At 45.0% G+C, this 27,540-nt stretch overlaps 1 protein-coding gene across 1 annotated transcript in view; it reads right to left on the bottom strand.

Moving 5' to 3' along the window:
* Nucleotides 1-27,540, bottom strand: part of LOC135571845 (netrin receptor UNC5A-like) — a 414,728-nt gene that overhangs the window by 56,112 nt on the left and 331,076 nt on the right. Inside the window, 2 exon segments of the mRNA XM_065019018.1 lie at nucleotides 17,197-17,258; nucleotides 17,515-17,755. Of these exon segments, the coding sequence (XP_064875090.1) occupies nucleotides 17,197-17,258; nucleotides 17,515-17,755 (303 nt within the window).

Here is a 27,540-nt window from a genome sequence, read left to right as displayed (position 1 = left end):
GTCACCAGGACATATACAGGATACTAACCTCTACAACATAACCTTCACTATGTCACCAGGACATATACAGGATACTACCCTCTACAACACTATGTCACCAGGACATATACAGGATACTACCCTCTACAACACTATGTCACCAGGACATATACAGGATACTACCCTCCACAACATAACCTTCACTATGTCACCAGGACATATACAAGATACTACCCTCTATAACACTATGTCACCAGGACATATACAAGATACTACCCTCCACAACACTATGTCACCAGGACATATACAGGATACTACCCTCTACAACACTATGTCACCAGGACATATACAGGATACTACCCTCTACAACACTATGTCACCAGGACATATACAGGATACTACCCTCCACAACACTATGTCACCAGGACATATACAGGATACTACCCTCTACAACACTATGTCACCAGGACATATACAGGATACTACCCTCTACAACACTATGTCACTACATATACAGGATACACCCTCTACAACACTATGTCACCAGACATATACAGAATACTACCCTCTACAACACTATGTCACCAGGACATATACAGGATACTACCCTCCACAACACTATGTCACCAGGACATAGACAGGATACTACCCTCTACAACACTATGTCACCAGGACATATACAGGATACTACCCTCCACAACACTATGTCACCAGGACATAGACAGGATACTACCCTCTACAACACTATTCCACCAGGACATATACAGGATACTACCCTCCACAACACTATGTCACCAGGACATATACAGGATACTACCCTCCACAACATAACCTTCACTATGTCACCAGGACATATACAGGATACTACCCTCTACAACACTATGTCACCAGGACATATACAGGATACTACCCTCCACAACACTATGTCACCAGGACATATACAGGATACTACCCTCCACTATGTCACCAGGACATATACAGGATACTACCCTCCACAACACTATGTCACCAGGACATATACAGGATACTACCCTCTACAACATGACCTTCACTATGTCACCAGGACATATACAGGATACTACCCTCTACAACATGACTTTCACTATGTCACCAGGACACATACAGGATACTACCCTCCACTATGTCACCAGGACATATACAGGATACTACCCTCCACAACACTATGTCACCAGGACATATACAGGATACTACCCTCTACAACACTATGTCACCAGGACATATACAGGATACTACCCTCTACAACACTATGTCACCAGGACATATACAGGATACTACCCTCTACAACACTATGTCACCAGGACATATACAGGATACTACCCTCTACAACACTATGTCACCAGGACATATACAGGATACTACCCTCTACAACACTATGTCACCAGGACATATACAGGATACTACCCTCTACAACACTATGTCACCAGGACATATACAGGATACTACCCTCTACAACATAACTTCACTATGTCACCAGGACATATACAGGATACTACCCTCTACAACACTATGTAACCAGGACATATACAGGATACTACCCTCTACAACACTATGTCACCAGGACATATACAGGATACTACCCTCCACAACATAACCTTCACTATGTCACCAGGACATATACAGGATACTACCCTCTACAACACTATGTCACCAGGACATATACAGGATACTACCCTCTACAACACTATGTCACCAGGACATATACAGGATACTACCCTCCACAACATAACCTTCACTATGTCACCAGGACATATACAGGATACTACCCTCTACAACACTATGTCACCAGGACATATACAGGATACTACCCTCTACAACACTATGTCACCAGGACATATACAGGATACTACCCTCTACAACATAACTTCACTATGTCACCAGGACATATACAGGATACTACCCTCCACAACATAACCTTCACTATGTCACCAGGACATATACAGGATACTACCCTCTACAACACTATGTCACCAGGACATATACAGGATACTACCCTCTACAACACTATGTCACCAGGACATATACAGGATACTACCCTCCACAACATAACTTCACTATGTCACCAGGACATATACAAGATACTACCCTCTATAACACTATGTCACCAGGACATATACAAGATACTACCCTCTACAACACTATGTCACCAGGACATATACAGGATACTACCCTCTACAACACTATGTCACCAGGACATATACAGGATACTACCCTCTACAACACTATGTCACCAGGACATATACAGGATACTACCCTCCACAACACTATGTTACCAGGACATATACAGGATACTACCCTCTACAACACTATGTCACCAGGACATATACAGGATACTACCCTCTACAACACTATGTCACCAGGACATATACAGGATACTACCCTCTACAACACTATGTCACCAGGACATATACAGAATACTACCCTCTACAACACTATGTCACCAGGACATATACAGGATACTACCCTCCACAACACTATGTCACCAGGACATAGACAGGATACTACCCTCTACAACACTATGTCACCAGGACATATACAGGATACTACCCTCCACAACACTATGTCACCAGGACATAGACAGGATACTACCCTCTACAACACTATTCCACCAGGACATATACAGGATACTACCCTCCACAACACTATGTCACCAGGACATATACAGGATACTACCCTCCACAACATAACCTTCACTATGTCACCAGGACATATACAGGATACTACCCTCTACAACACTATGTCACCAGGACATATACAGGATACTACCCTCCACAACACTATGTCACCAGGACATATACAGGATACTACCCTCCACTATGTCACCAGGACATATACAGGATACTACCCTCCACAACACTATGTCACCAGGACATATACAGGATACTACCCTCTACAACACTACCTTCACTATGTCACCAGGACATATACAGGATACTACCCTCTACAACATGACTTTCACTATGTCACCAGGATACTACCCTCCACTATGTCACCAGGACATATACAGGATACTACCCTCCACAACACTATGTCACCAGGACATATACAGGATACTACCCTCTACAACACTATGTCACCAGGACATATACAGGATACTACCCTCTACAACACTATGTCACCAGGACATATACAGGATACTACCCTCTACAACACTATGTCACCAGGACATATACAGGATACTACCCTCTACAACACTATGTCACCAGGACATATACAGGATACTACCCTCTACAACACTATGTCACCAGGACATATACAGGATACTACCCTCTACAACATAACTTCACTATGTCACCAGGACATATACAGGATACTACCCTCCACAACATAACCTTCACTATGTCACCAGGACATATACAGGATACTACCCTCTACAACACTATGTAACCAGGACATATACAGGATACTACCCTCTACAACACTATGTCACCAGGACATATACAGGATACTACCCTCCACAACATAACCTTCACTATGTCACCAGGACATATACAGGATACTACCCTCTACAACACTATGTCACCAGGACATATACAGGATACTACCCTCTACAACACTATGTCACCAGGACATATACAGGATACTACCCTCCACAACATAACCTTCACTATGTCACCAGGACATATACAGGATACTACCCTCTATAACACTATGTCACCAGGACATATACAGGATACTACCCTCTACAACACTATGTCACCAGGACATATACAGGATACTACCCTCTACAACACTATGTCACCAGGACATATACAGGATACTACCCTCTACAACACTATGTCACCAGGACATATACAGGATACTACCCTCCATAACATAACCTTCACTATGTCACCAGGACATATACAGGATACTACCCTCCACAACACTATGTCACCAGGACATATACAGGATACTACCCTCCACAACACTATGTCACCAGGACATATACAGGATACTACCCTCTATAACACTATGTCACCAGGACATATACAGGATACTACCCTCCACAACACTATGTCACCAGGACATATACAGGATACTAACCTCTATAACACTATGTCACCAGGACATATACAGGATACTACCCTCCACAACACTATGTCACCAGGACCTATACAGGATACTACCCTCTACAACACTATGTCACCAGGACATATACAGGATACTACCCTCTACAACACTATGTCACCAGGACATATACAGGATACTACCCTCCACAACACTATGTTACCAGGACATATACAGGATACTACCCTCTACAACACTATGTCACCAGGACATATACAGGATACTACCCTCCACAACACTATGTCACCAGGACATATACAGGATACTACCCTCCACAACACTATGTCACCAGGACATATACAGGATACTACCCTCTACAACACTATGTCACCAGGACATATACAGGATACTACCCTCCACTATGTCACCAGGACATATACAGGATACTACCCTCCACAACACTATGTCACCAGGACATATACAGGATACTACCCTCTACAACACTGTCACCAGGACATATACAGGATACGACCATCCACAATACTATGTCACCAGGACATATACAGGATACTACCCTCTACAACACTATGTCACCAGGACATATACAGGATACTACCCTCCACAACACTATGTCACCAGGACATATACAGGATACTACCCTCTACAACACTATGTCACCAGGACATATACAGGATACTACCCTCTACAACACTATGTCACCAGGACATATACAGGATACTACCCTCTACAACACTATGTCACCAGGACATATACAGGATACTACCCTCTACAACACTATGTCACCAAGACATATACAGGATACTACCCTCTACAACATGACCTTCACTATGTCACCAGGACATATACAGGATACTACCCTCCACAACACTATGTCACCAGGACATATACAGGATACTACCCTCTATAACACTATGTCACCAGGACATATACAGGATACTACCCTCCACAACACTATGTCACCAGGACATATACAGGATACTAACCTCTACAACACTATGTCACCAGGACATATACAGGATACTACCCTCTACAACACTATGTCACCAGGACATATACAGGATACTACCCTCCACAACACTATGTCACCAGGACATATACAGGATACTACCCTCTACAACACTATGTCACCAGGACATATACAGGATACTACCCTCCACAACACTATGTCACCAGGACATATACAGGATACTACCCTCCACTATGTCACCAGGACATATACAGGATACTACCCTCCACTATGTCACCAGGACATATACAGGATACTACCCTCCACAACACTATGTCACCAGGACATATACAGGATACTACCCTCTACAACACTGTCACCAGGACATATACAGGATACGACCATCCACAATACTATGTCACCAGGACATATACAGGATACTACCCTCTACAACACTATGTCACCAGGACATATACAGGATACTACCCTCCACAACACTATGTCACCAGGACATATACAGGATACTACCCTCTACAACACTATGTCACCAGGACATATACAGGATACTACCCTCTACAACACTATGTCACCAGGACATATACAGGATGATACCCTCTACAACACTATGTCACCAGGACATATACAGGATACTACCCTCTACAACACTATGTCACCAAGACATATACAGGATACTACCCTCTACAACATGACCTTCACTATGTCACCAGGACATATACAGGATACTACCCTCCACAACACTATGTCACCAGGACATATACAGGATACTACCCTCTATAACACTATGTCACCAGGACATATACAGGATACTACCCTCCACAACACTATGTCACCAGGACCTATACAGGATACTAACCTCTACAACACTATGTCTCCAGGACATATACAGGATACTACCCTCTACAACACTATGTCACCAGGACATATACAGGATACTACCCTCCACAACACTATGTCACCAGGACATATACAGGATACTAACCTCTACAACACTATGTCACCAGGACATATACAGGATACTACCCTCCACAACACTATGTCACCAGGACATATACAGGATACTACCCTCCACTATGTCACCAGGACATATACAGGATACTACCCTCCACAACACTATGTCACCAGGACATATACAGGATACTACCCTCTACAACACTATGTCACCAGGACATATACAGGATACTACCCTCTAAACATTATGTCACCAGGAAATATACAGGATACTACCCTCTACAACATGACCTTCACTATGTCACCAGGACATATACAGGATACTACCCTCTACAACACTATGTCACCAGGACATATACAGGATACTACCCTCTACAACACTATGTCACCAGGACATATACAGGATACTACCCTCTATAACACTATGTCACCAGGACATATACAGGATACTACCCTCTACAACACTATGTCACCAGGACATATACAGGATACTACCCTCCACAACATAACCTTCACTATGTCACCAGGACATATACAGGATACTACCCTCTACAACACTATGTCACCAGGACATATACAGGATACTACCCTCTACAACACTATGTCACCAGGACATATACAGGATACTACCCTCCACAACATAACCTTCACTATGTCACCAGGACATATACAGGATACTACCCTCTACAACACTATGTCACCAGGACATATACAGGATACTACCCTCCACAACACTATGTCACCAGGACAAATACAGGATACTACCCTCTATAACACTATGTCACCAGGACATATACAGGATACTACCCTCCACAACACTATGTCCCCAGGACATATACAGGATACTACCCTCCACAACACTATGTCACCAGGACATATACAGGATACTACCCTCTACAACACTACGTCACCAGGACATATACAGGATACTACCCTCCACAACACTATGTCACCAGGACATATACAGGATACTACCCTCCACAACATAACCTTCACTATGTCACCAGGACATATACAGGATACTACCCTCCACAACACTATGTCACCAGGACATATACAGGATACTACCCTCTACAACACTATGTCACCAGGACATATACAGGATACTACCCTCTACAACACTATGTCACCAGGACATATACAGGATGATACCCTCTACAACACTATGTCACCAGGACATATACAGGATGATACCCTCTATAACACTATGTCACCAGGACATATACAGGATACTACCCTCCACAACACTATGTCACCAGGACCTATACAGGATACTAACCTCTACAACACTATGTCTCCAGGACATATACAGGATACTACCCTCTACAACACTATGTCACCAGGACATATACAGGATACTACCCTCCACAACACTATGTCACCAGGACATATACAGGATACTAACCTCTACAACACTATGTCACCAGGACATATACAGGATACTACCCTCCACAACACTATGTCACCAGGACATATACAGGATACTACCCTCCACTATGTCACCAGGACATATACAGGATACTACCCTCCACAACACTATGTCACCAGGACATATACAGGATACTACCCTCTACAACACTATGTCACCAGGACATATACAGGATACTACCCTCTAAACATTATGTCACCAGGAAATATACAGGATACTACCCTCTACAACATGACCTTCACTATGTCACCAGGACATATACAGGATACTACCCTCTACAACACTATGTCACCAGGACATATACAGGATACTACCCTCTACAACACTATGTCACCAGGACATATACAGGATACTACCCTCTATAACACTATGTCACCAGGACATATACAGGATACTACCCTCTACAACACTATGTCACCAGGACATATACAGGATACTACCCTCCACAACATAACCTTCACTATGTCACCAGGACATATACAGGATACTACCCTCTACAACACTATGTCACCAGGACATATACAGGATACTACCCTCTACAACACTATGTCACCAGGACATATACAGGATACTACCCTCCACAACATAACCTTCACTATGTCACCAGGACATATACAGGATACTACCCTCTACAACACTATGTCACCAGGACATATACAGGATACTACCCTCCACAACACTATGTCACCAGGACAAATACAGGATACTACCCTCTATAACACTATGTCACCAGGACATATACAGGATACTACCCTCCACAACACTATGTCCCCAGGACATATACAGGATACTACCCTCCACAACACTATGTCACCAGGACATATACAGGATACTACCCTCTACAACACTACGTCACCAGGACATATACAGGATACTACCCTCCACAACACTATGTCACCAGGACATATACAGGATACTACCCTCCACAACATAACCTTCACTATGTCACCAGGACATATACAGGATACTACCCTCCACAACACTATGTCACCAGGACATATACAGGATACTACCCTCTACAACACTATGTCACCAGGACATATACAGGATACTACCCTCTACAACACTATGTCACCAGGACATATACAGGATGATACCCTCTACAACACTATGTCACCAGGACATATACAGGATACTACCCTCTACAACACTATGTCACCAAGACATATACAGGATACTACCCTCTACAACATGACCTTCACTATGTCACCAGGACATATACAGGATACTACCCTCCACAACACTATGTCACCAGGACATATACAGGATACTACCCTCTATAACACTATGTCACCAGGACATATACAGGATACTACCCTCCACAACACTATGTCACCAGGACCTATACAGGATACTAACCTCTACAACACTATGTCTCCAGGACATATACAGGATACTACCCTCTACAACACTATGTCACCAGGACATATACAGGATACTACCCTCCACAACACTATGTCACCAGGACATATACAGGATACTAACCTCTACAACACTATGTCACCAGGACATATACAGGATACTACCCTCCACAACACTATGTCACCAGGACATATACAGGATACTACCCTCCACACTATGTCACCAGGACATATACAGGATACTACCCTCCACAACACTATGTCACCAGGACATATACAGGATACTACCCTCTACAACACTATGTCACCAGGACATATACAGGATACTACCCTCTAAACATTATGTCACCAGGAAATATACAGGATACTACCCTCTACAACATGACCTTCACTATGTCACCAGGACATATACAGGATACTACCCTCTACAACACTATGTCACCAGGACATATACAGGATACTACCCTCTACAACACTATGTCACCAGGACATATACAGGATACTACCCTCTATAACACTATGTCACCAGGACATATACAGGATACTACCCTCTACAACACTATGTCACCAGGACATATACAGGATACTACCCTCCACAACATAACCTTCACTATGTCACCAGGACATATACAGGATACTACCCTCTACAACACTATGTCACCAGGACATATACAGGATACTACCCTCTACAACACTATGTCACCAGGACATATACAGGATACTACCCTCCACAACATAACCTTCACTATGTCACCAGGACATATACAGGATACTACCCTCTACAACACTATGTCACCAGGACATATACAGGATACTACCCTCCACAACACTATGTCACCAGGACAAATACAGGATACTACCCTCTATAACACTATGTCACCAGGACATATACAGGATACTACCCTCCACAACACTATGTCCCCAGGACATATACAGGATACTACCCTCCACAACACTATGTCACCAGGACATATACAGGATACTACCCTCTACAACACTACGTCACCAGGACATATACAGGATACTACCCTCCACAACACTATGTCACCAGGACATATACAGGATACTACCCTCCACAACATAACCTTCACTATGTCACCAGGACATATACAGGATACTACCCTCCACAACACTATGTCACCAGGACATATACAGGATACTACCCTCCACAACACTATGTCACCAGGACATATACAGGATACTACCCTCCACAACACTATGTCACCAGGACATATACAGGATACTACCCTCTACAACACTATGTCACCAGGACATATACAGGATACTACCCTCTACAACACTATGTCACCAGGACATATACAGGATACTACCCTCTACAACACTATGTCACCAGGACATATACAGGATACTACCCTCCACAACACTATGTCACCAGGACATATACAGGATACTACCCTCCACAACACTATGTCACCAGGACATATACAGGATACTACCCTCCACAACACTATGTCACCAGGACCTATACAGGATACTACCCTCCACAACACCATGTCACCAGGACATATACAGGATACTACCCTCTACAACACTATGTCACCAGGACATATACAGGATACTACCCTCCACAACACTATGTCACCAGGACATATACAGGATACTACCCTCTACAACACTATGTCACCAGGACATATACAGGATACTACCCTCTACAACACTATGTCACCAGGACATATACAGGATACTACCCTCTACAACACTATGTCACCAGGACATATACAGGATACTACCCTCTACAATACTATGTCACCAGGACATATACAGGATACTACCCTCCACAACACTATGTCACCAGGACATATACAGGATACTACCCTCTACAACACTATGTCACCAGGACATATACAGGATGCGACCATCCACAACATAACATTCACTCCAAATCAAAACACCAAACCTACAACCTGATTTTGAATAACATGAAATGGAAGGATTCTTACAGCCTAGAATTATCCAGCAAACTGTCTGACAAACCAGCAACAAGCAAAAGAAGCACAAACCCTAAGATATCATCCAACCTGCAACTGAGTAAGAAACGTTCCGTCTGAAGCTACTTTCCAAACCTAGAATGAAAAGAACATTACAATAATCTCCAGATACTTCATTAACTTCATGAAGAATAGAAAATAAGTGTCTAACTTTGTCCAGAAGGAAAGAACTGGCTTCAACATTAATTGGCACTGAAGTACAAAGTGAGAGGTGTGAAGTGCCTAATAATGGCAGCAGAGTTCCTCCCCCACGCAAGAGGCCTCTTTGGAGGAACACACAGCCCAGCTAACAGAGGAAACACACAGCCCAGCTAACAGAGGAACACACAGCCCAGCTAACAGAGGGCTACACAGCCCAGCTAACACAGCCCAGCTAAGAGAGGACCACACAGCCCAGCTAACAGAGGACTACACAGCCCAGCTAAGAGAGGACCACACAGCCCAGCTAACAGAGGACCACACAGCCCAGCTAACAGAGGAACACACAGCCCAGCTAACAGAGGACTACACAGCCCAGCTAACAGAGGACCACACAGCCCAGCTAACAGAGGACCACACAGCCCAGCTAACAGAGGACCACACAGCCCAGCTAACAGAGGACCACACAGCCCAGCTAACAGAGGACCACACAGCCCAGCTAACAGAGGACTACACAGCCCAGCTAACAGAGGACCACACAGCCCAGCTAACAGAGGACCACACAGCCCAGCTAACAGAGGACCACACAGCCCAGCTAACAGAGGACCACACAGCCCAGCTAACAGAGGACCTCACAGCCCAGCTAACAGAGGAACAGCACTGCAGGAAGAGGTGAGAAAGCTAAGGTGTGACAATCAACTACTCATGAGAGAGCTAGCCATCCCCTCCAGGGAATTGAAAAAGCTTCTTCCACCTTCCCCAATGCAGAAGTGGTTATCTCAACCCTGCTACCACGGAAATACTTTCCCCCTGCCACCATACAGCAGGTGAATGTTAGCATTTACTCATCAATCTACACACAATACCCCAAAATGACATCACAATACCCCATAATGACATCACAATACTCCATAATGACATCACAATACCCCATAATGACATCACAATACCCCATAATGACATCACAATACCCCATAATGACAAGGCAAAAACAGGTTTTTAGAAATGTTTGCAAACTTCTAATAAAACAACATCATCGCTACAGCTATTTTCAGGTCTCTCCAAAGATGTTCGATGGGCTCTGGCCACTCAAGGACATATAGAAACTTGTCCCAAAGCCACTCCTGCATTGTCTTGGCTGTGTGCTTAGGGCTGTTGTCCTGTTGGAAGGTGAACCTTAACCCATTGTCTTGGCTGTGTGCTTAGGGCTGTTGTCCTGTTGGAAGGTGAACCTTAACCCCAGGTCCTGAGGGCTCTGGAGCGGGTTTTCATCAAGGATCGTTCTGTACTTTCCGTCGTTCATCTTTCCCTTGATCCTGACTAGTCTCCCAGCCCCTGCGCTTAAAAAACATCCCCACAGCATGATGCTGCCTGCCACCACCGTGCTTCACTGTAGGGACTGTGCCAGGTTCCCTTGAGACGTGACGCTTGGCATTCAGGCCAAAGAGTTCAAGCTTGCTTTCATCAGACCAGAGAATCTTGTTTCTCATGGTCTGAGAGTCTTTATGTGCCTTTTGGCAAACTCCAAGCGGGCTGTCATGTGCCTTTTACTGAGGAGTAACTTCCATCTGGCCACTCTACCATAAATGCCTGATTGGTTGAGTGCTGCAGAGATAGTTGTCCTGGAGTGGCCTAGCCAGTCTCCAGATCTCAACCCCATAGAAAATCTTTGGAGGGAGTTGAAAGTCCGTGTTGCCCAGCAACAGCCCCAAAACATCACTGCTCTAGAGGAGATCTGCATGGAGGAATGGGCCAAAATACCAGCAACAGTGTGTGAAAACCTTGTGAAGACTTACAGAAAACGTTGGACCTCTGTCATTGCCAACAAAGGGTATATAACAAAGTATTGAGATAAACTTTTGTTATTGACCAAATACTTACTTTCCACCATAATTTGCAAATAAACTCATAAAAATCCTACAATGTGATTTTCTGAAAATTTTCCCCTCATTTTGTCTGTCATAGTTGAAGTGTACCTATGATGAAAATTACAGGCCTCTCTCATCTTTTTAAGTGGGAGAACTTGCACAATTGGTGGCTGACTAAATACTTTTTTGCCCCACTGTATATAACTAACTACTGAATGATCTGGTCAACAGAAACACTGTTGTCACTTATATAACTAACTACTGAATGATCTGACCAACAGAAACACTGTTGTCACTTATATAACTAACTACTGAATGATCTGACTAACAGAAACACTGTTGTCACTTATATAACTAACTACTGAATGATCTGACCAACAGAAACACTGTTGTCACTTATATAACTAACTACTGAATGATCTGACCAACAGAAACACTGTTGTCACTTATATAACTAACTACTGAATGATCTGACCAACAGAAACACTGTTGTCACTTATATAACTAACTACTGAATGATCTGACCAACAGAAACACTGTTGTCACTTATATAACTAACTACTGAATGATCTGACCAACAGAAACACTGTTGTCACTTATATAACTAACTACTGAATGGGGAGAGGAGGAGAGGCAAGAGAAGACAAAAAGGATCCCAGACTGGCTGATGTTCTACATTACCAAACAATTAAGGCTTGTCCATAACTTTGTGTGCGTCAGTCAACCCACGACTAGCCGCTGTGATGTCATTAATGATGAAGGTCCTAATTGAGGTCATTTGGTCTAAAGTCGTTTCCTGGATGTCTTTCGTCTCTCCATGCCCCGTCCTGCTACAGCTCTCCCTCCGTTTGACCTGTAATTACTGTCCGTGTTCAGATATAGCTCATCTAAAAACGTTACTTCAGTTGTTTTAAAATAGAACGTCGCTTTCCAAATGAACCCATATGAATGTGGCTGAAGTAGTGAGGTATTGTTTTAATTATACTATTGTACCAATTGTACTTGACATTTTAAAGTTTCTTTAGACGTTTTTCCATCTTGGCAGTTTGAAAAAGAAGTCTAGTCAGTGGTGATGACGCATGGTTTCTAGGTAATCATCACCAGAACCTGAAGGTAACCTGCTTTCTCCCTCTCCATACAGTCGGAACCTGAAGGTAACCTGAAGTGGTTTCTCCCTCCATACAGTCTGAACCTGAAGTGGTTTCTCCCTCCATACAGTCTGAACCTGAAGTGGTTTCTCCCTCTCCATACAGTCGGAACCTGAAGGTAACCTGAAGTGGTTTCTCCCTCCATACAGTCTGAACCTGAAGGTAACCTGAAGTGGTTTCTCCCTCCATACAGTCTGAACCTGAAGTGGTTTCTCTCTCTCCATACAGTCGGAACCTGAAGGTAACCTGAAGTGGTTTCTCCCTCCATACAGTCTGAACCTGAAGTGGTTTCTCCCTCCATACAGTCTGAACCTGAAGTGGTTTCTCCCTCTCCATACAGTCTGAACCTGAAGGTAACCTGAAGTGGTTTCTCCCTCCATACAGTCTGAACCTGAAGTGGTTTCTCCCTCCATACAGTCTGAACCTGAAGTGGATTCTCCCTCTCCATACAGTCTGAACCTGAAGTGGATTCTCCCTCTCCATACAGTCTGAACCTGAAGGTAACCTGAAGTGGTTTCTCCCTCCATACAGTCTGAACCTGAAGTGGTTTCTCCCTCCATACAGTCTGAACCTGAAGTGGTTTCTCCCTCCATACAGTCTGAACCTGAAGTGGTTTCTCCCTCCATACAGTCTGAACCTGAAGTGGTTTCTCCCTCCATACAGTCTGAACCTGAATGGTTTCTCCCTCCATACAGTCTGAACCTGAAGTGCTTTCTCCCTCCATACAGTCTGAACCTGAAGGTAACCTGAAGTGGATTCTCCCTCCATACAGTCTGAACCTGAATGGTTTCTCCCTCCATACAGTCTGAACCTGAAGTGGTTTCTCCCTCCATACAGTCTGAACCTGAAGGTAACCTGAAGTGGTTTCTCCCTCCATACAGTCTGAACCTGAAGTGGTTTCTCCCTCTCCATACAGTCTGAACCTGAAGTGGTTTCTCCCTCCATACAGTCTGAACCTGAAGTGGTTTCTCCCTCTCCATACAGTCTGAACCTGAAGTGGTTTCTCCCTCTATACAGTCTGAACCTGAAGTGGTTTCTCCCTCCATACAGTCTGAACCTGAAGTGGTTTCTCCCTCTCCATACAGTCTGAACCTGAAGGTAACCTGAAGTGGTTTCTCCCTCCATACAGTCTGAACCTGAAATGGTTTCTCCCTCCATACAGTCTGAACCTGAAGGTAACCTGAATGGTTTCTCCCTCCATACAGTCTGAACCTGAAGGTAACCTGAAGTGGATTCTCCCTCCATACAGTCTGAACCTGAAGTGGTTTCTCCCTCCATACAGTCTGAACCTGAAGTGGTTTCTCCCTCCATACAGTCTGAACCTGAAGGTAACCTGAAGTGGATTCTCCCTCTCCATACAGTCTGAACCTGAAGGTAACCTGAAGTGGTTTCTCTCCCTCCATACAGTCTGAACCTGAAGTGGTTTCTCCCTCCATACAGTCTGAACCTGAAGGTAACCTGAAGTGGATTCTCCCTCCATACAGTCTGAAACACTAATGTAGACACTCATACAGATTTAGTCCCAAATGGCACCCTATTCCTTATGTAGTGCACCTCATTTAAACAGGGCCCATAGAGAATAGGGTGCATTAACCAAGGCCCATAGGGAATAGGGTGCATTAACCAAGGCCCATAGGGAATAGGGTGCATTAACCAGGGCCCATAGGGAATAGGGTGCATTAACCAGGGCATATATGGAATAGGGTGCATTAACCAAGGCCCATAGGGAATAGGGTGCATTAACCAAGGCCCATAGGGAATAGGGTGCATTAACCAAGGCCCATAGGGAATAGGGTGCATTAACCAAGGCCCATAGGAAATAGGGTGCATTAACCAAGGCCCATAGGGAATAGGGTGCATTAACCAAGGCCCATAAGGAATAGGGTGCATTAACCAAGGCCCATAGGGAATAGGGTGCATTAACCAAGGCCCATAGGGAATAGGGTGCATTAACCAAGGCCCATAGGGAATAGGGTGCATTAACCAAGGTCCATAGGGAATAGGGTGCATTAACCAAGGCCCATAGGGAATAGGGTGCATTAACCAAGGCCCATAGGGAATAGGGTGCATTAACCAAGGCCCATAGGAAATAGGGTGCATTAACCAAGGCCCATAGGGAATAGGGTGCATTAACCAAGGCCCATAGGGAATAGGGTGCATTAACCAAGGCCCATAGGAAATAGGGTGCATTAACCAAGGCCCATAGGGAATAGGGTGCATTAACCAAGGCCCATAGGGAATAGGGTGCATTAACCAAGGCCCATAGGGAATAGGGTGCATTAACCAAGGCCCATAGGGAATAGGGTGCATTAACCAAGGCCCATTCGGAATAGGGTGCATTAACCAAGGCCCATAGGGAATAGGGTGCATTAACCAAGGCCCATAGGGAATAGGGTGCATTAACCAAGGCCCATAGGAAATAGGGTGCATTAACCAAGGCCCATAGGAAATAGGGTGCATTAACCAAGGCCCATAGGGAATAGGGTGCATTAACCAAGGCCCATAGGAAATAGGGTGCATTAACCAAGGCCCATAGGGAATAGGGTGCATTAACCAAGCCCCATAGGGAATAGGGTGCATTAACCAAGGCCCATAGGAAATAGGGTGCATTAACCAAGGCCCATAGGAAATAGGGTGCATTAACCAAGGCCCATAGGAAATAGGGTGCATTAACCAAATACTTATTTTCCACCATAATTTGCAAATAAATTCATTAAAAATCCTACATTATGATTTTCTGGATTTTTTTTCTCATTTTGTCTGTCATAGTTGAAGTGTACCTATGATTAAAAAAAATTACAGGCCTCTTCTCATCTTTTTAAGTGGGAGAACTTGCACAATTGGTGGCTGACTAAATACTTTTTTGCCCCACTGTATATAGGGAAGGTAATCAGGGAAGTGATGGAGTCCAGGTGAGTCTGTTGATGCGCAGGTAAAGCAGCCTGGTGACCTAGAGGCCGGAGAGGGAGCACACGCCACACAGACTCACACAGAGTCACTGCCATCATGATGTTAAAAAAAAAAGATGATTTTTCTGAAAATATATACGTTGATCAATCAGTTGTTGCCTGTGTTGGGGATGGTGAGTCTACCCCCCAGGAAGGTGTTACCTGTGTTGGGGATGGTGAGTCTACCCCCCAGGAAGGTGTTACCTGTGTTGGGGATGGTGAGTCTACCCCCCAGGAAGGTGTTACCTGTGTTGGGGATGGTGAGTCTACCCCCCAGGAAGGTGTTACCTGTGTTGGGGATGGTGAGTCTACCCCCCAGGAAGGTGTTACCTGTGTTGGGGATGGTGAGTCTACCCCCCAGGAAGGTGTTACCTGTGTTGGGGATGGTGAGTCTACCCCCCAGGAAGGTGTTACCTGTGTTGGGGATGGTGAGTCTACCCCCAGGAAGGTGTTACCTGTGTTGGGGATGGTGAGTCTACCCCCAGGAAGGTGTTACCTGTGTTGGGGATGTGGTCTACCCCCAGGAAGGTGTTACCTGTGTTGGGGATGGTGAGTCTACCCCCAGGAAGGTGTTACCTGTGTTGGGGATGGTGAGTCTACCCCGGGAAGGTGTTACCTGTGTTGGGATGGTGAGTCTACCCCCAGGAAGTTGAATGTCCCATACGGTGTTAGCCATCCCAACGGAAATACGTCTTGAAGTAGGTCTGATTGGACAGCCGGGTCATAAACTCCGCCGGGTCAGAGGTCATCTTCCCGTTGTGTAAGGTGTGGTGCGACCCGTTGGGTAGGGGGTCCAGGAGCGGACCGTTGGTCATTGAGAACTTAGAGGTGCCGGTGTGTGTGATGCCGTCGTGGCGTGAGCGCAGGGTTCCTTGGTAGCTGGTGGTCGTGGTGGTTAGGTCCGGATGGATGGTAAGCAGATGGGAGTTCTCTAAAACAGATCAGAGGAGTGAACATGGTGAACATCCCAACGGAAATACAGACCCTGACAGCACAACAGAACAGAAACAGAACACACACACACACACACATAAACACACATAAACACACACACACACACACATAAACACACACACACACACACATAAACACACACACACACACGCACGCACGCACGCACGCACGCACGCACGCACGCATGCACAGTCACACACACATAAACACACACACACACACATAAACACACACACACACACACACGCACGCACGCACACACAGTCACACACACACACACACACACACACACACACACACACACACACACACACACGCACAGTCACACACACACACACACACACACAAACACACACACACACACACACACACAAACACACACACACACACACACACGCACACACACACACACAGTCACACACACACACACACACACACACACAAACACACACACACACACACACACACACACACACACACACATAAACACACACACACACACACGCACACCCGCACGCACAGTCACACACACACACACACACATAAACACACACACACGTAAACACACACACACACACACACACACACACACACATAAACACACAAACTCCCACAGATAGGGAGAGAAAAAGAGAGAGAGAAAAAAATTAACAAACTCACAGAAATAGAAGCACACAAACACAGGAGAATTCCATTATAATTCAGTGGATTCTTCCTCTCTCTCTCTCTCTCTCTCTCTCTCTCTCTCTCTCTCTCTCTCTCTCTCTCTCTCTCTCTCTCTCTCTCTCTCTCTCTGTCTCTCTCTCTCTCTCTCTCTCTCTCTCTCTCTCTCTCTCTCTCTCTCTCTCTCTATCTCTCTCTCTCTCTTTCTTCAGCCACAATCAATTCCAGCCAGAGCTCAGAACTCAGAGACAGAGAGACTCTGAGGAGGATTAGCAGGCAGAGTTTAGAAAGGATTCCATGGTGAGTAAGAGGAGAGGAGCAACAAGCCAACACACACCAACGCACACACACACACACACACACACACACACACACACACACACACACACACACACACACACACACACACACACACACACACACACACACACACACACACACACACACACACACACACACACACACACACACACACACACACACACACACACACACACACACACACACACACACACACACACACAGACACACACACACAGTCACGAGCGAAAAATAACACAACAATAGCAGCATTACAAAAAATGCTGAGTATATGAGGGAACACAAGGGACAGTATATAGTATGGTGAGACAAGGGACAGTAGATAGTATGGTGAGACTAGGGACAGTAGATAGTATGGTGAGACTAGGGAACACAAGGGACAGTATATAGTATGGTGAGACTAGGGACACAAGGGACAGTAGATAGTATGGTGAGACTAGGGACACAAGGGACAGTAGATAGTATGGTGAGACTAGGGAACACAAGGGACAGTAGATAGTATGGTGAGACTAGGGAACACAAGGGACAGTAGATAGTATGGTGAGACTAGGGAACACAAGGGACAGTAGATAGTATGGTGAGACTAGGGAACACAAGGGACAGTAGATAGTATGGTGAGACTAGGGAACACAAGGGACAGTAGATAGTATGGTGAGACTAGGGAACACAAGGGACAGTAGATAGTATGGTGATACTAGGGAACACAAGGGACAGTAGATAGTATGGTGATACTAGGGAACACAAGGGACAGTAGATAGTATGGTGATACTAGGGAACACAAGGGACAGTAGATAGTATGTATGGTGAGACTAGGGAACACAAGGGACAGTAGATAGTATGGTGAGACTAGGGAACACAAGGGACAGTAGATAGTATGGTGAGACTAGGGAACACAAGGGACAGTAGATAGTATGGTGAGACTAGGGAACACAAGGGACAGTAGATAGTATGGTGAGACTAGGGAACACAAGGGACAGTAGATAGTATGGTGAGACTAGGGAACACAAGGGACAGTAGATAGTATGGTGAGACTAGGGAACACAAGGGACAGTAGATAGTATGGTGAGACTAGGGGGACAGTAGATAGTATGGTGAGACTAGGGAACACAAGGGACAGTAGATAGTATGGTGAGACTAGGGACAGTAGATAGTATGGTGAGACTAGGGACAGTAGATAGTATGGTGAGACTAGGGAACACAAGGGACAGTAGATAGTATGGTGAGACTAGGGAACACAAGGGACAGTAGATAGTATGGTGAGACTAGGGAACAGGGACAGATAGTATGGTGAGACTAGGGAACACAAGGGACAGTAGATAGTATGGTGAGACTAGGGAACACAAGGGACAGTAGATAGTATGGTGAGACTAGGGAACACAAGGGACAGTAGATAGTATGGTGAGACTAGGGAACACAAGGGACAGTAGATAGTATGGTGAGACTAGGGACAGTAGATAGTATGGTGAGACTAGGGAACACAAGGGACAGTAGATAGTATGGTGAGACTAGGGACAGTAGATAGTATGGTGAGACTAGGGACAGTAGATAGTATGGTGAGACTAGGGACAGTAGATAGTATGGTGAGACTAGGGAACACAAGGGACAGTAGATAGTATGGTGAGACTAGGGACAGTAGATAGTATGGTGAGACTAGGGACAGTAGATAGTATGGTGACAGGGACAGTAGATAGTATGGTGAGACTAGGGAACAGTAGATAGTATGGTGAGACTAGGGACAGTAGATAGTATGGTGAGACTAGGGAACACAAGGGACAGTAGATAGTATGGTGAGACTAGGGACAGTAGATAGTATGGTGAGACTAGGGACAGTAGATAGTATGGGTGAGACTAGGGACAGTAGATAGTATGGTGAGACTAGGGACAGTAGATAGTATGGTGAGACTAGGGAACACAAGGGACAGTAGATAGTATGGTGAGACTAGGGACAGTAGATAGTATGGTGAGACTAGGGACAGTAGATAGTATGGTGAGACTAGGGACAGTAGATAGTATGGTGAGACTAGGGACAGTAGATAGTATGGTGAGACTAGGGACAGTAGATAGTATGGTGAGACTAGGGACAGTAGATAGTATGGTGAGACTAGGGACAGTAGATAGTATGGTGAGACTAGGGACAGTAGATAGTATGGTGAGACTAGGGACAGTAGATAGTATGGTGAGACTAGGGACAGTAGATAGTATGGTGAGACTAGGGACAGTAGATAGTATGGTGAGACTAGGGACAGTAGATAGTATGGTGAGACTAGGGACAGTAGATAGTATGGTGAGACTAGGGACAGTAGATAGTATGGTGAGACTAGGGACAGTAGATAGTATGGTGAGACTAGGGACAGTAGATAGTATGGTGAGACTAGGGACAGTAGATAGTATGGTGAGACTAGGGACAGTAGATAGTATGGTGAGACTAGGGACAGTAGATAGTATGGTGAGACTAGGGACAGTAGATAGTATGGTGAGACTAGGGACAGTAGATAGTATGGTGAGACTAGGGACAGTAGATAGTATGGTGAGACTAGGGACAGTAGATAGTATGGTGAGACTAGGGACAGTAGATAGTATGGTGAGACTAGGGACAGTAGATAGTATGGTGAGACTAGGGACAGTAGATAGTATGGTGAGACTAGGGACAGTAGATAGTATGGTGAGACTAGGGACAGTAGATAGTATGGTGAGACTAGGGACAGTAGATAGTATGGTGAGACTAGGGACAGTAGGGGTGACAGTAGATAGTATGGTGAGACTAGGGACAGTAGATAGTATGGTGAGACTAGGGACAGTAGATAGTATGGTGAGGGACTAGGGACAAGGGACAGTAGATAGTATGGTGAGACTAGGAACACAAGGGACAGTAGATAGTATGGTGAGACTAGGGGGACAGTAGATAGTATGGTGAGACTAGGGACAGTAGATAGTATGGTGAGACTAGGGACAGTAGATAGTATGGTGAGACTAGGGAACACAAGGGACAGTAGATAGTATGGTGAGACTGAGACTGGGAACACAAGGGACAGTAGATAGTATGGTGAGACTAGGGACAGTAGATAGTATGGTGAGACTAGGGACAGTAGATAGTATGGGTGAGACTAGGGACAGTAGATAGTATGGTGAGACTAGGGACAGTAGATAGTATGGTGAGACTAGGGACAGTAGATAGTATGGTGAGACTAGGGACAGTAGATAGTATGGTGAGACTAGGGACAGTAGAAGGGACAGTAGATAGTATGGTGAGACTAGGGACAGTAGATAGTATGGTGAGACTAGGGACAGTAGATAGTATGGTGAGACTAGGGACAGTAGATAGTATGGTGAGACTAGGGACAGTAGATAGTATGGTGAGACTAGGGACAGTAGATAGTATGGTGAGACTAGGTGAGACTAGGGAACACAAGGGACAGTAGATAGTATGGTGAGACTAGGGAACACAAGGGACAGTAGATAGTATGGTGAGACTAGGGACAGTAGATAGTATGGTGAGACTAGGGAACACAAGGGACAGTAGATAGTATGGTGAGACTAGGGACAGTAGATAGTATGGTGAGACTAGGGACAGTAGATAGTATGGTGAGACTAGGGACAGTAGATAGTATGGTGAGACTAGGAACACAAGGGACAGTAGATAGTATGGTGAGACTAGGGGGACAGTAGATAGTATGGTGAGACTAGGGACAGTAGATAGTATGGGACAGGGACAGATAGTATGGTGAGACTAGGGAACACAAGGGACAGTAGATAGTATGGTGAGACTAGGGACAGTAGATAGTATGGTGAGACTAGGGACAGTAGATAGTATGGTGAGACTAGGACAGTAGATAGTATGGTGAGACTAGGGACAGTAGATAGTATGGTGAGACTAGGGACAGTAGATAGTATGGTGAGACTAGGTGAGACTAGGGACAGTAGATAGTATGGTGAGACTAGGGACACAAGGACAGTAGATAGTATGGTGAGACTAGGGAACACAAGGGACAGTAGATAGTATGGTGAGACTAGGGAACACAAGGGACAGTAGATAGTATGGTGAGACTAGGGAACACATAGGGACAGTAGATAGTATGGTGAGACTAGGGAACACAAGGGACAGTAGATAGTATGGTGAGACTAGGGACAGTAGGGACAGTAGATAGTATGGTGAGACTAGGGAACACAAGGGACAGTAGATAGTATGGTGAGGCTAGGGAACACAAGGGACAGTAGATAGTATGGTGAGACTAGGGAACACAAGGGACAGTAGATAGTATGGTGAGGGGACTAGGGAACACAAGGGACAGTAGATAGTATGGTGAGACTAGGGAACACAAGGGACAGTAGATAGTATGGTGAGACTAGGGAACACAAGGACAGTAGATAGTATGGTGAGACTAGGGAACACAAGGGACAGTAGATATAGTATGGTGAGACTAGGGAACACAAGGGACAGTAGATAGTATGGTGAGACTAGGGAACACAAGGGACAGTAGATAGTATGGTGAGACTAGGGACAGTAGATAGTATGGTGAGACTAGGGACACAGGGACAGTAGATAGTATGGTGAGGCTAGGGAACACAAGGGACAGTAGATAGTATGGTGAGGCTAGGGAACACAAGGGACAGTAGATAGTATGGTGAGGCTAGGGAACACAAGGGACAGTAGATAGTATGGTGAGACTAGGGAACACAAGGGACAGTAGATAGTATGGTGAGGCTAGGGAACACAAGGGACAGTATATAGTATGGTGAGGCTAGGGAACACAAGGGACAGTAGATAGTATGGTGAGGCTAGGGAACACAAGGGACAGTATATAGTATGGTGAGACTAGGGAACACAAGGGACAGTAGATAGTATGGTGAGGCTAGGGAACACAAGGGACAGTAGATAGTATGGTGAGACTAGGGAACACAAGGGACAGTAGATAGTATGGTGAGACTAGGGAACACAAGGGACAGTAGATAGTATGGTGAGACTAGGGACAGTAGATAGTATGGTGAGACTAGGGACAGTAGATAGTATGGTGAGACTAGGGACAGTAGATAGTATGGTGAGACTAGGGACAGTAGATAGTATGGTGAGACTAGGGACAGTAGATAGTATGGTGAGACTAGGGACAGTAGATAGTATGGTGAGACTAGGGACAGTAGATAGTATGGTGAGACTAGGGACAGTAGATAGTATGGTGAGACTAGGGACAGTAGATAGTATGGTGAGACTAGGGACAGTAGATAGTATGGTGAGACTAGGGAACACAAGGGACAGTAGATAGTATGGTGAGACTAGGGAACACAAGGGACAGTAGATAGTATGGTGAGACTAGGGACAGTAGATAGTATGGTGAGACTAGGGAACACAAGGGACAGTAGATAGTATGGTGAGACTAGGGACAGTAGATAGTATGGTGAGACTAGGGACAGTAGATAGTATGGTGAGACTAGGGACAGTAGATAGTATGGTGAGACTAGGGACAGTAGATAGTATGGTGAGACTAGGGACAGTAGATAGTATGGTGAGACTAGGGAACACAAGGGACAGTAGATAGTATGGTGAGACTAGGGACAGTAGATAGTATGGTGAGACAAGGGACAGTAGATAGTATGGTGAGACTAGGGAACACAAGGGACAGTAGATAGTATGGTGAGACTAGGGACAGTAGATAGTATGGTGAGACTAGGGACAGTAGATAGTATGGTGAGACTAGGGACAGTAGATAGTATGGTGAGACTAGGGACAGTAGATAGTATGGTGAGACTAGGGACAGTAGATAGTATGGTGAGACTAGGGAACACAAGGGACAGTAGATAGTATGGTGAGGCTAGGGAACACAAGGGACAGTAGATAGTATGGTGAGGCTAGGGAACACAAGGGACAGTAGATAGTATGGTGAGGCTAGGGAACACAAGGGACAGTAGATAGTATGGTGAGACTAGGGACAGGGACAGTAGATAGTATGGTGAGGCTAGGGAACACAAGGGACAGTATATAGTATGGTGAGGCTAGGGAACACAAGGGACAGTAGATAGTATGGTGAGGCTAGGGAACACAAGGGACAGTATATAGTATGGTGAGACTAGGGAACACAAGGGACAGTAGATAGTATGGTGAGGCTAGGGAACACAAGGGACAGTATATAGTATGGTGAGACTAGGGAACACAAGGGACAGTAGATAGTATGGTGAGACTAGGGAACACAAGGGACAGTAGATAGTATGGTGAGACTAGGGAACACAAGGGACAGTAGATAGTATGGTGAGACTAGGGAACACAAGGGACAGTAGATAGTATGGTGAGACTAGGGAACACAAGGGACAGTAGATAGTATGGTGAGACTAGGGACAGTAGATAGTATGGTGAGACTAGGGAACACAAGGGACAGTAGATAGTATGGTGAGGCTAGGGAACACAAGGGACAGTAGATAGTATGGTGAGGCTACACAAGGGACAGTAGATAGTATGGTGAGACTAGGGAACACAAGGGACAGTAGATAGTATGGTGAGACTAGGGAACACAAGGGACAGTAGATAGTATGGTGAGACTAGGGAACACAAGGACAGTATATAGTATGGTGAGACTAGGGAACACAAGGGGACAGTAGATAGTATGGTGAGGCTAGGGAACACAAGGGACAGTATATAGTATGGTGAGACTAGGGAACACAAGGGACAGTAGATAGTATGGTGAGACTAGGGAACACAAGGGACAGTAGATAGTATGGTGAGACTAGGGAACACAAGGGACAGTAGATAGTATGGTGAGACTAGGGAACACAAGGGACAGTATATAGTATGGTGAGACTAGGGAACACAAGGGACAGTAGATAGTATGGTGAGACTAGGGAACACAGTAGATAGTATGGTGAGAAGGGACAGTAGATAGTATGGTGAGACTAGGGAACACAAGGGACAGTAGATAGTATGGTGAGGCTAGGGAACACAAGGGACAGTATATAGTATGGTGAGACTAGGGAACACAAGGACAGTAGATAGTATGGTGAGACTAGGAACACAAGGGACAGTAGATAGTATGGTGAGACTAGGGAACACAAGGGACAGTATATAGTATGGTGAGACTAGGAACACAAGGGACAGTAGATAGTATGGTGAGACTAGGGAACACAAGGGACAGTAGATAGTATGGTGAGACTAGGGACAGTAGATAGTATGGTGAGACTAGGGAACACAAGGGACAGTAGATAGTATGGTGAGACTAGGGAACACAAGGGACAGTAGATAGTATGGTGAGACTAGGGACAGTAGATAGTATGGTGAGACTAGGGAACACAAGGGACAGTAGATAGTATGGTGAGACTAGGGAACACAAGGGACAGTAGATAGTATGGTGAGACTAGGGAACACAAGGGACAGTAGATAGTATGGTGAGACTAGGGACAGTAGATAGTATGGTGAGACTAGGGAACACAAGGGACAGTAGATAGTATGGTGAGACTAGGGAACACAAGGGACAGTAGATAGTATGGTGAGACTAGGGACAGTAGATAGTATGGTGAGACTAGGGAACACAAGGGACAGTAGATAGTATGGTGAGACTAGGGAACACAAGGGACAGTAGATAGTATGGTGAGACTAGGGACAGTAGATAGTATGGTGAGACTAGGGAACACAAGGGACAGTATATAGTATGGTGAGACTAGGGAACACAAGGGACAGTAGATAGTATGGTGAGACTAGGGAACAGGGACAGTAGATAGTATGGTGAGACTAGGGAACACAAGGGACAGTAGATAGTATGGTGAGACTAGGGAACACAAGGGACAGTATATAGTATGGTGAGACTAGGGAACACAAGGGACAGTAGATAGTATGGTGAGACTAGGGACAGTAGATAGTATGGTGAGACTAGGGAACACAAGGGACAGTAGATAGTATGGTGAGACTAGGGAACACAAGGAACAGTAGATAGTATGGTGAGACTAGGGACAGTAGATAGTATGGTGAGACTAGGGAACACAAGGGACAGTAGATAGTATGGTGAGACTAGGGAACACAAGGGACAGTAGATAGTATGGTGAGACTAGGGAACACAAGGGACAGTAGATAGTATGGTGAGACTATAGATAGTATGGTGAGACTAGGGAACACAAGGGACAGTAGATAGTATGGTGAGACTAGATACCACAGGGACAGTAGATAGTATGGTGAGACTAGATACACAAGGGACAGTAGATAGTATGGTGAGACTAGGGATACACAAGGGACAGTAGATAGTATGGTGAGACTAGGGAACACAAGGGACAGTAGATAGTATGGTGAGACTAGGGAACACAAGGGACAGTAGATAGTATGGTGAGACTAGGGACAGTAGATAGTATGGTGAGACTAGGGAACACAAGGGACAGTAGATAGTATGGTGAGACTAGGGAACACAAGGGACAGTAGATAGTATGGTGAGACTAGGGACAGTAGATAGTATGGTGAGACTAGGAACACAAGGGACAGTATATAGTATGGTGAGACTAGGGAACACAAGGGACAGTAGATAGTATGGTGAGACTAGGGAACACAAGGGACAGTAGATAGTATGGTGAGACTAGGGAACACAAGGGACAGTAGATAGTATGGTGAGACTAGGGACAGTAGATAGTATGGTGAGACTAGGGAACACAAGGGACAGTAGATAGTATGGTGATACTAGGGAACACAAGGGACAGTAGATAGTATGGTGATACTAGGGACAGTAGATAGTATGGTGAGACTAGGGAACACAAGGGACAGTAGATAGTATGGTGAGACTAGGGAACACAAGGGACAGTAGATAGTATGGTGAGACT

This window comes from Oncorhynchus nerka, linkage group LG5 (genome assembly GCF_034236695.1).
Source record: "Oncorhynchus nerka isolate Pitt River linkage group LG5, Oner_Uvic_2.0, whole genome shotgun sequence".
NCBI classification, from domain to species: Eukaryota; Metazoa; Chordata; class Actinopteri; order Salmoniformes; family Salmonidae; genus Oncorhynchus; species Oncorhynchus nerka.
Note: the sequence above shows the minus strand (reverse complement) of the source record. Positions and strands in the feature narration are given on the sequence as shown.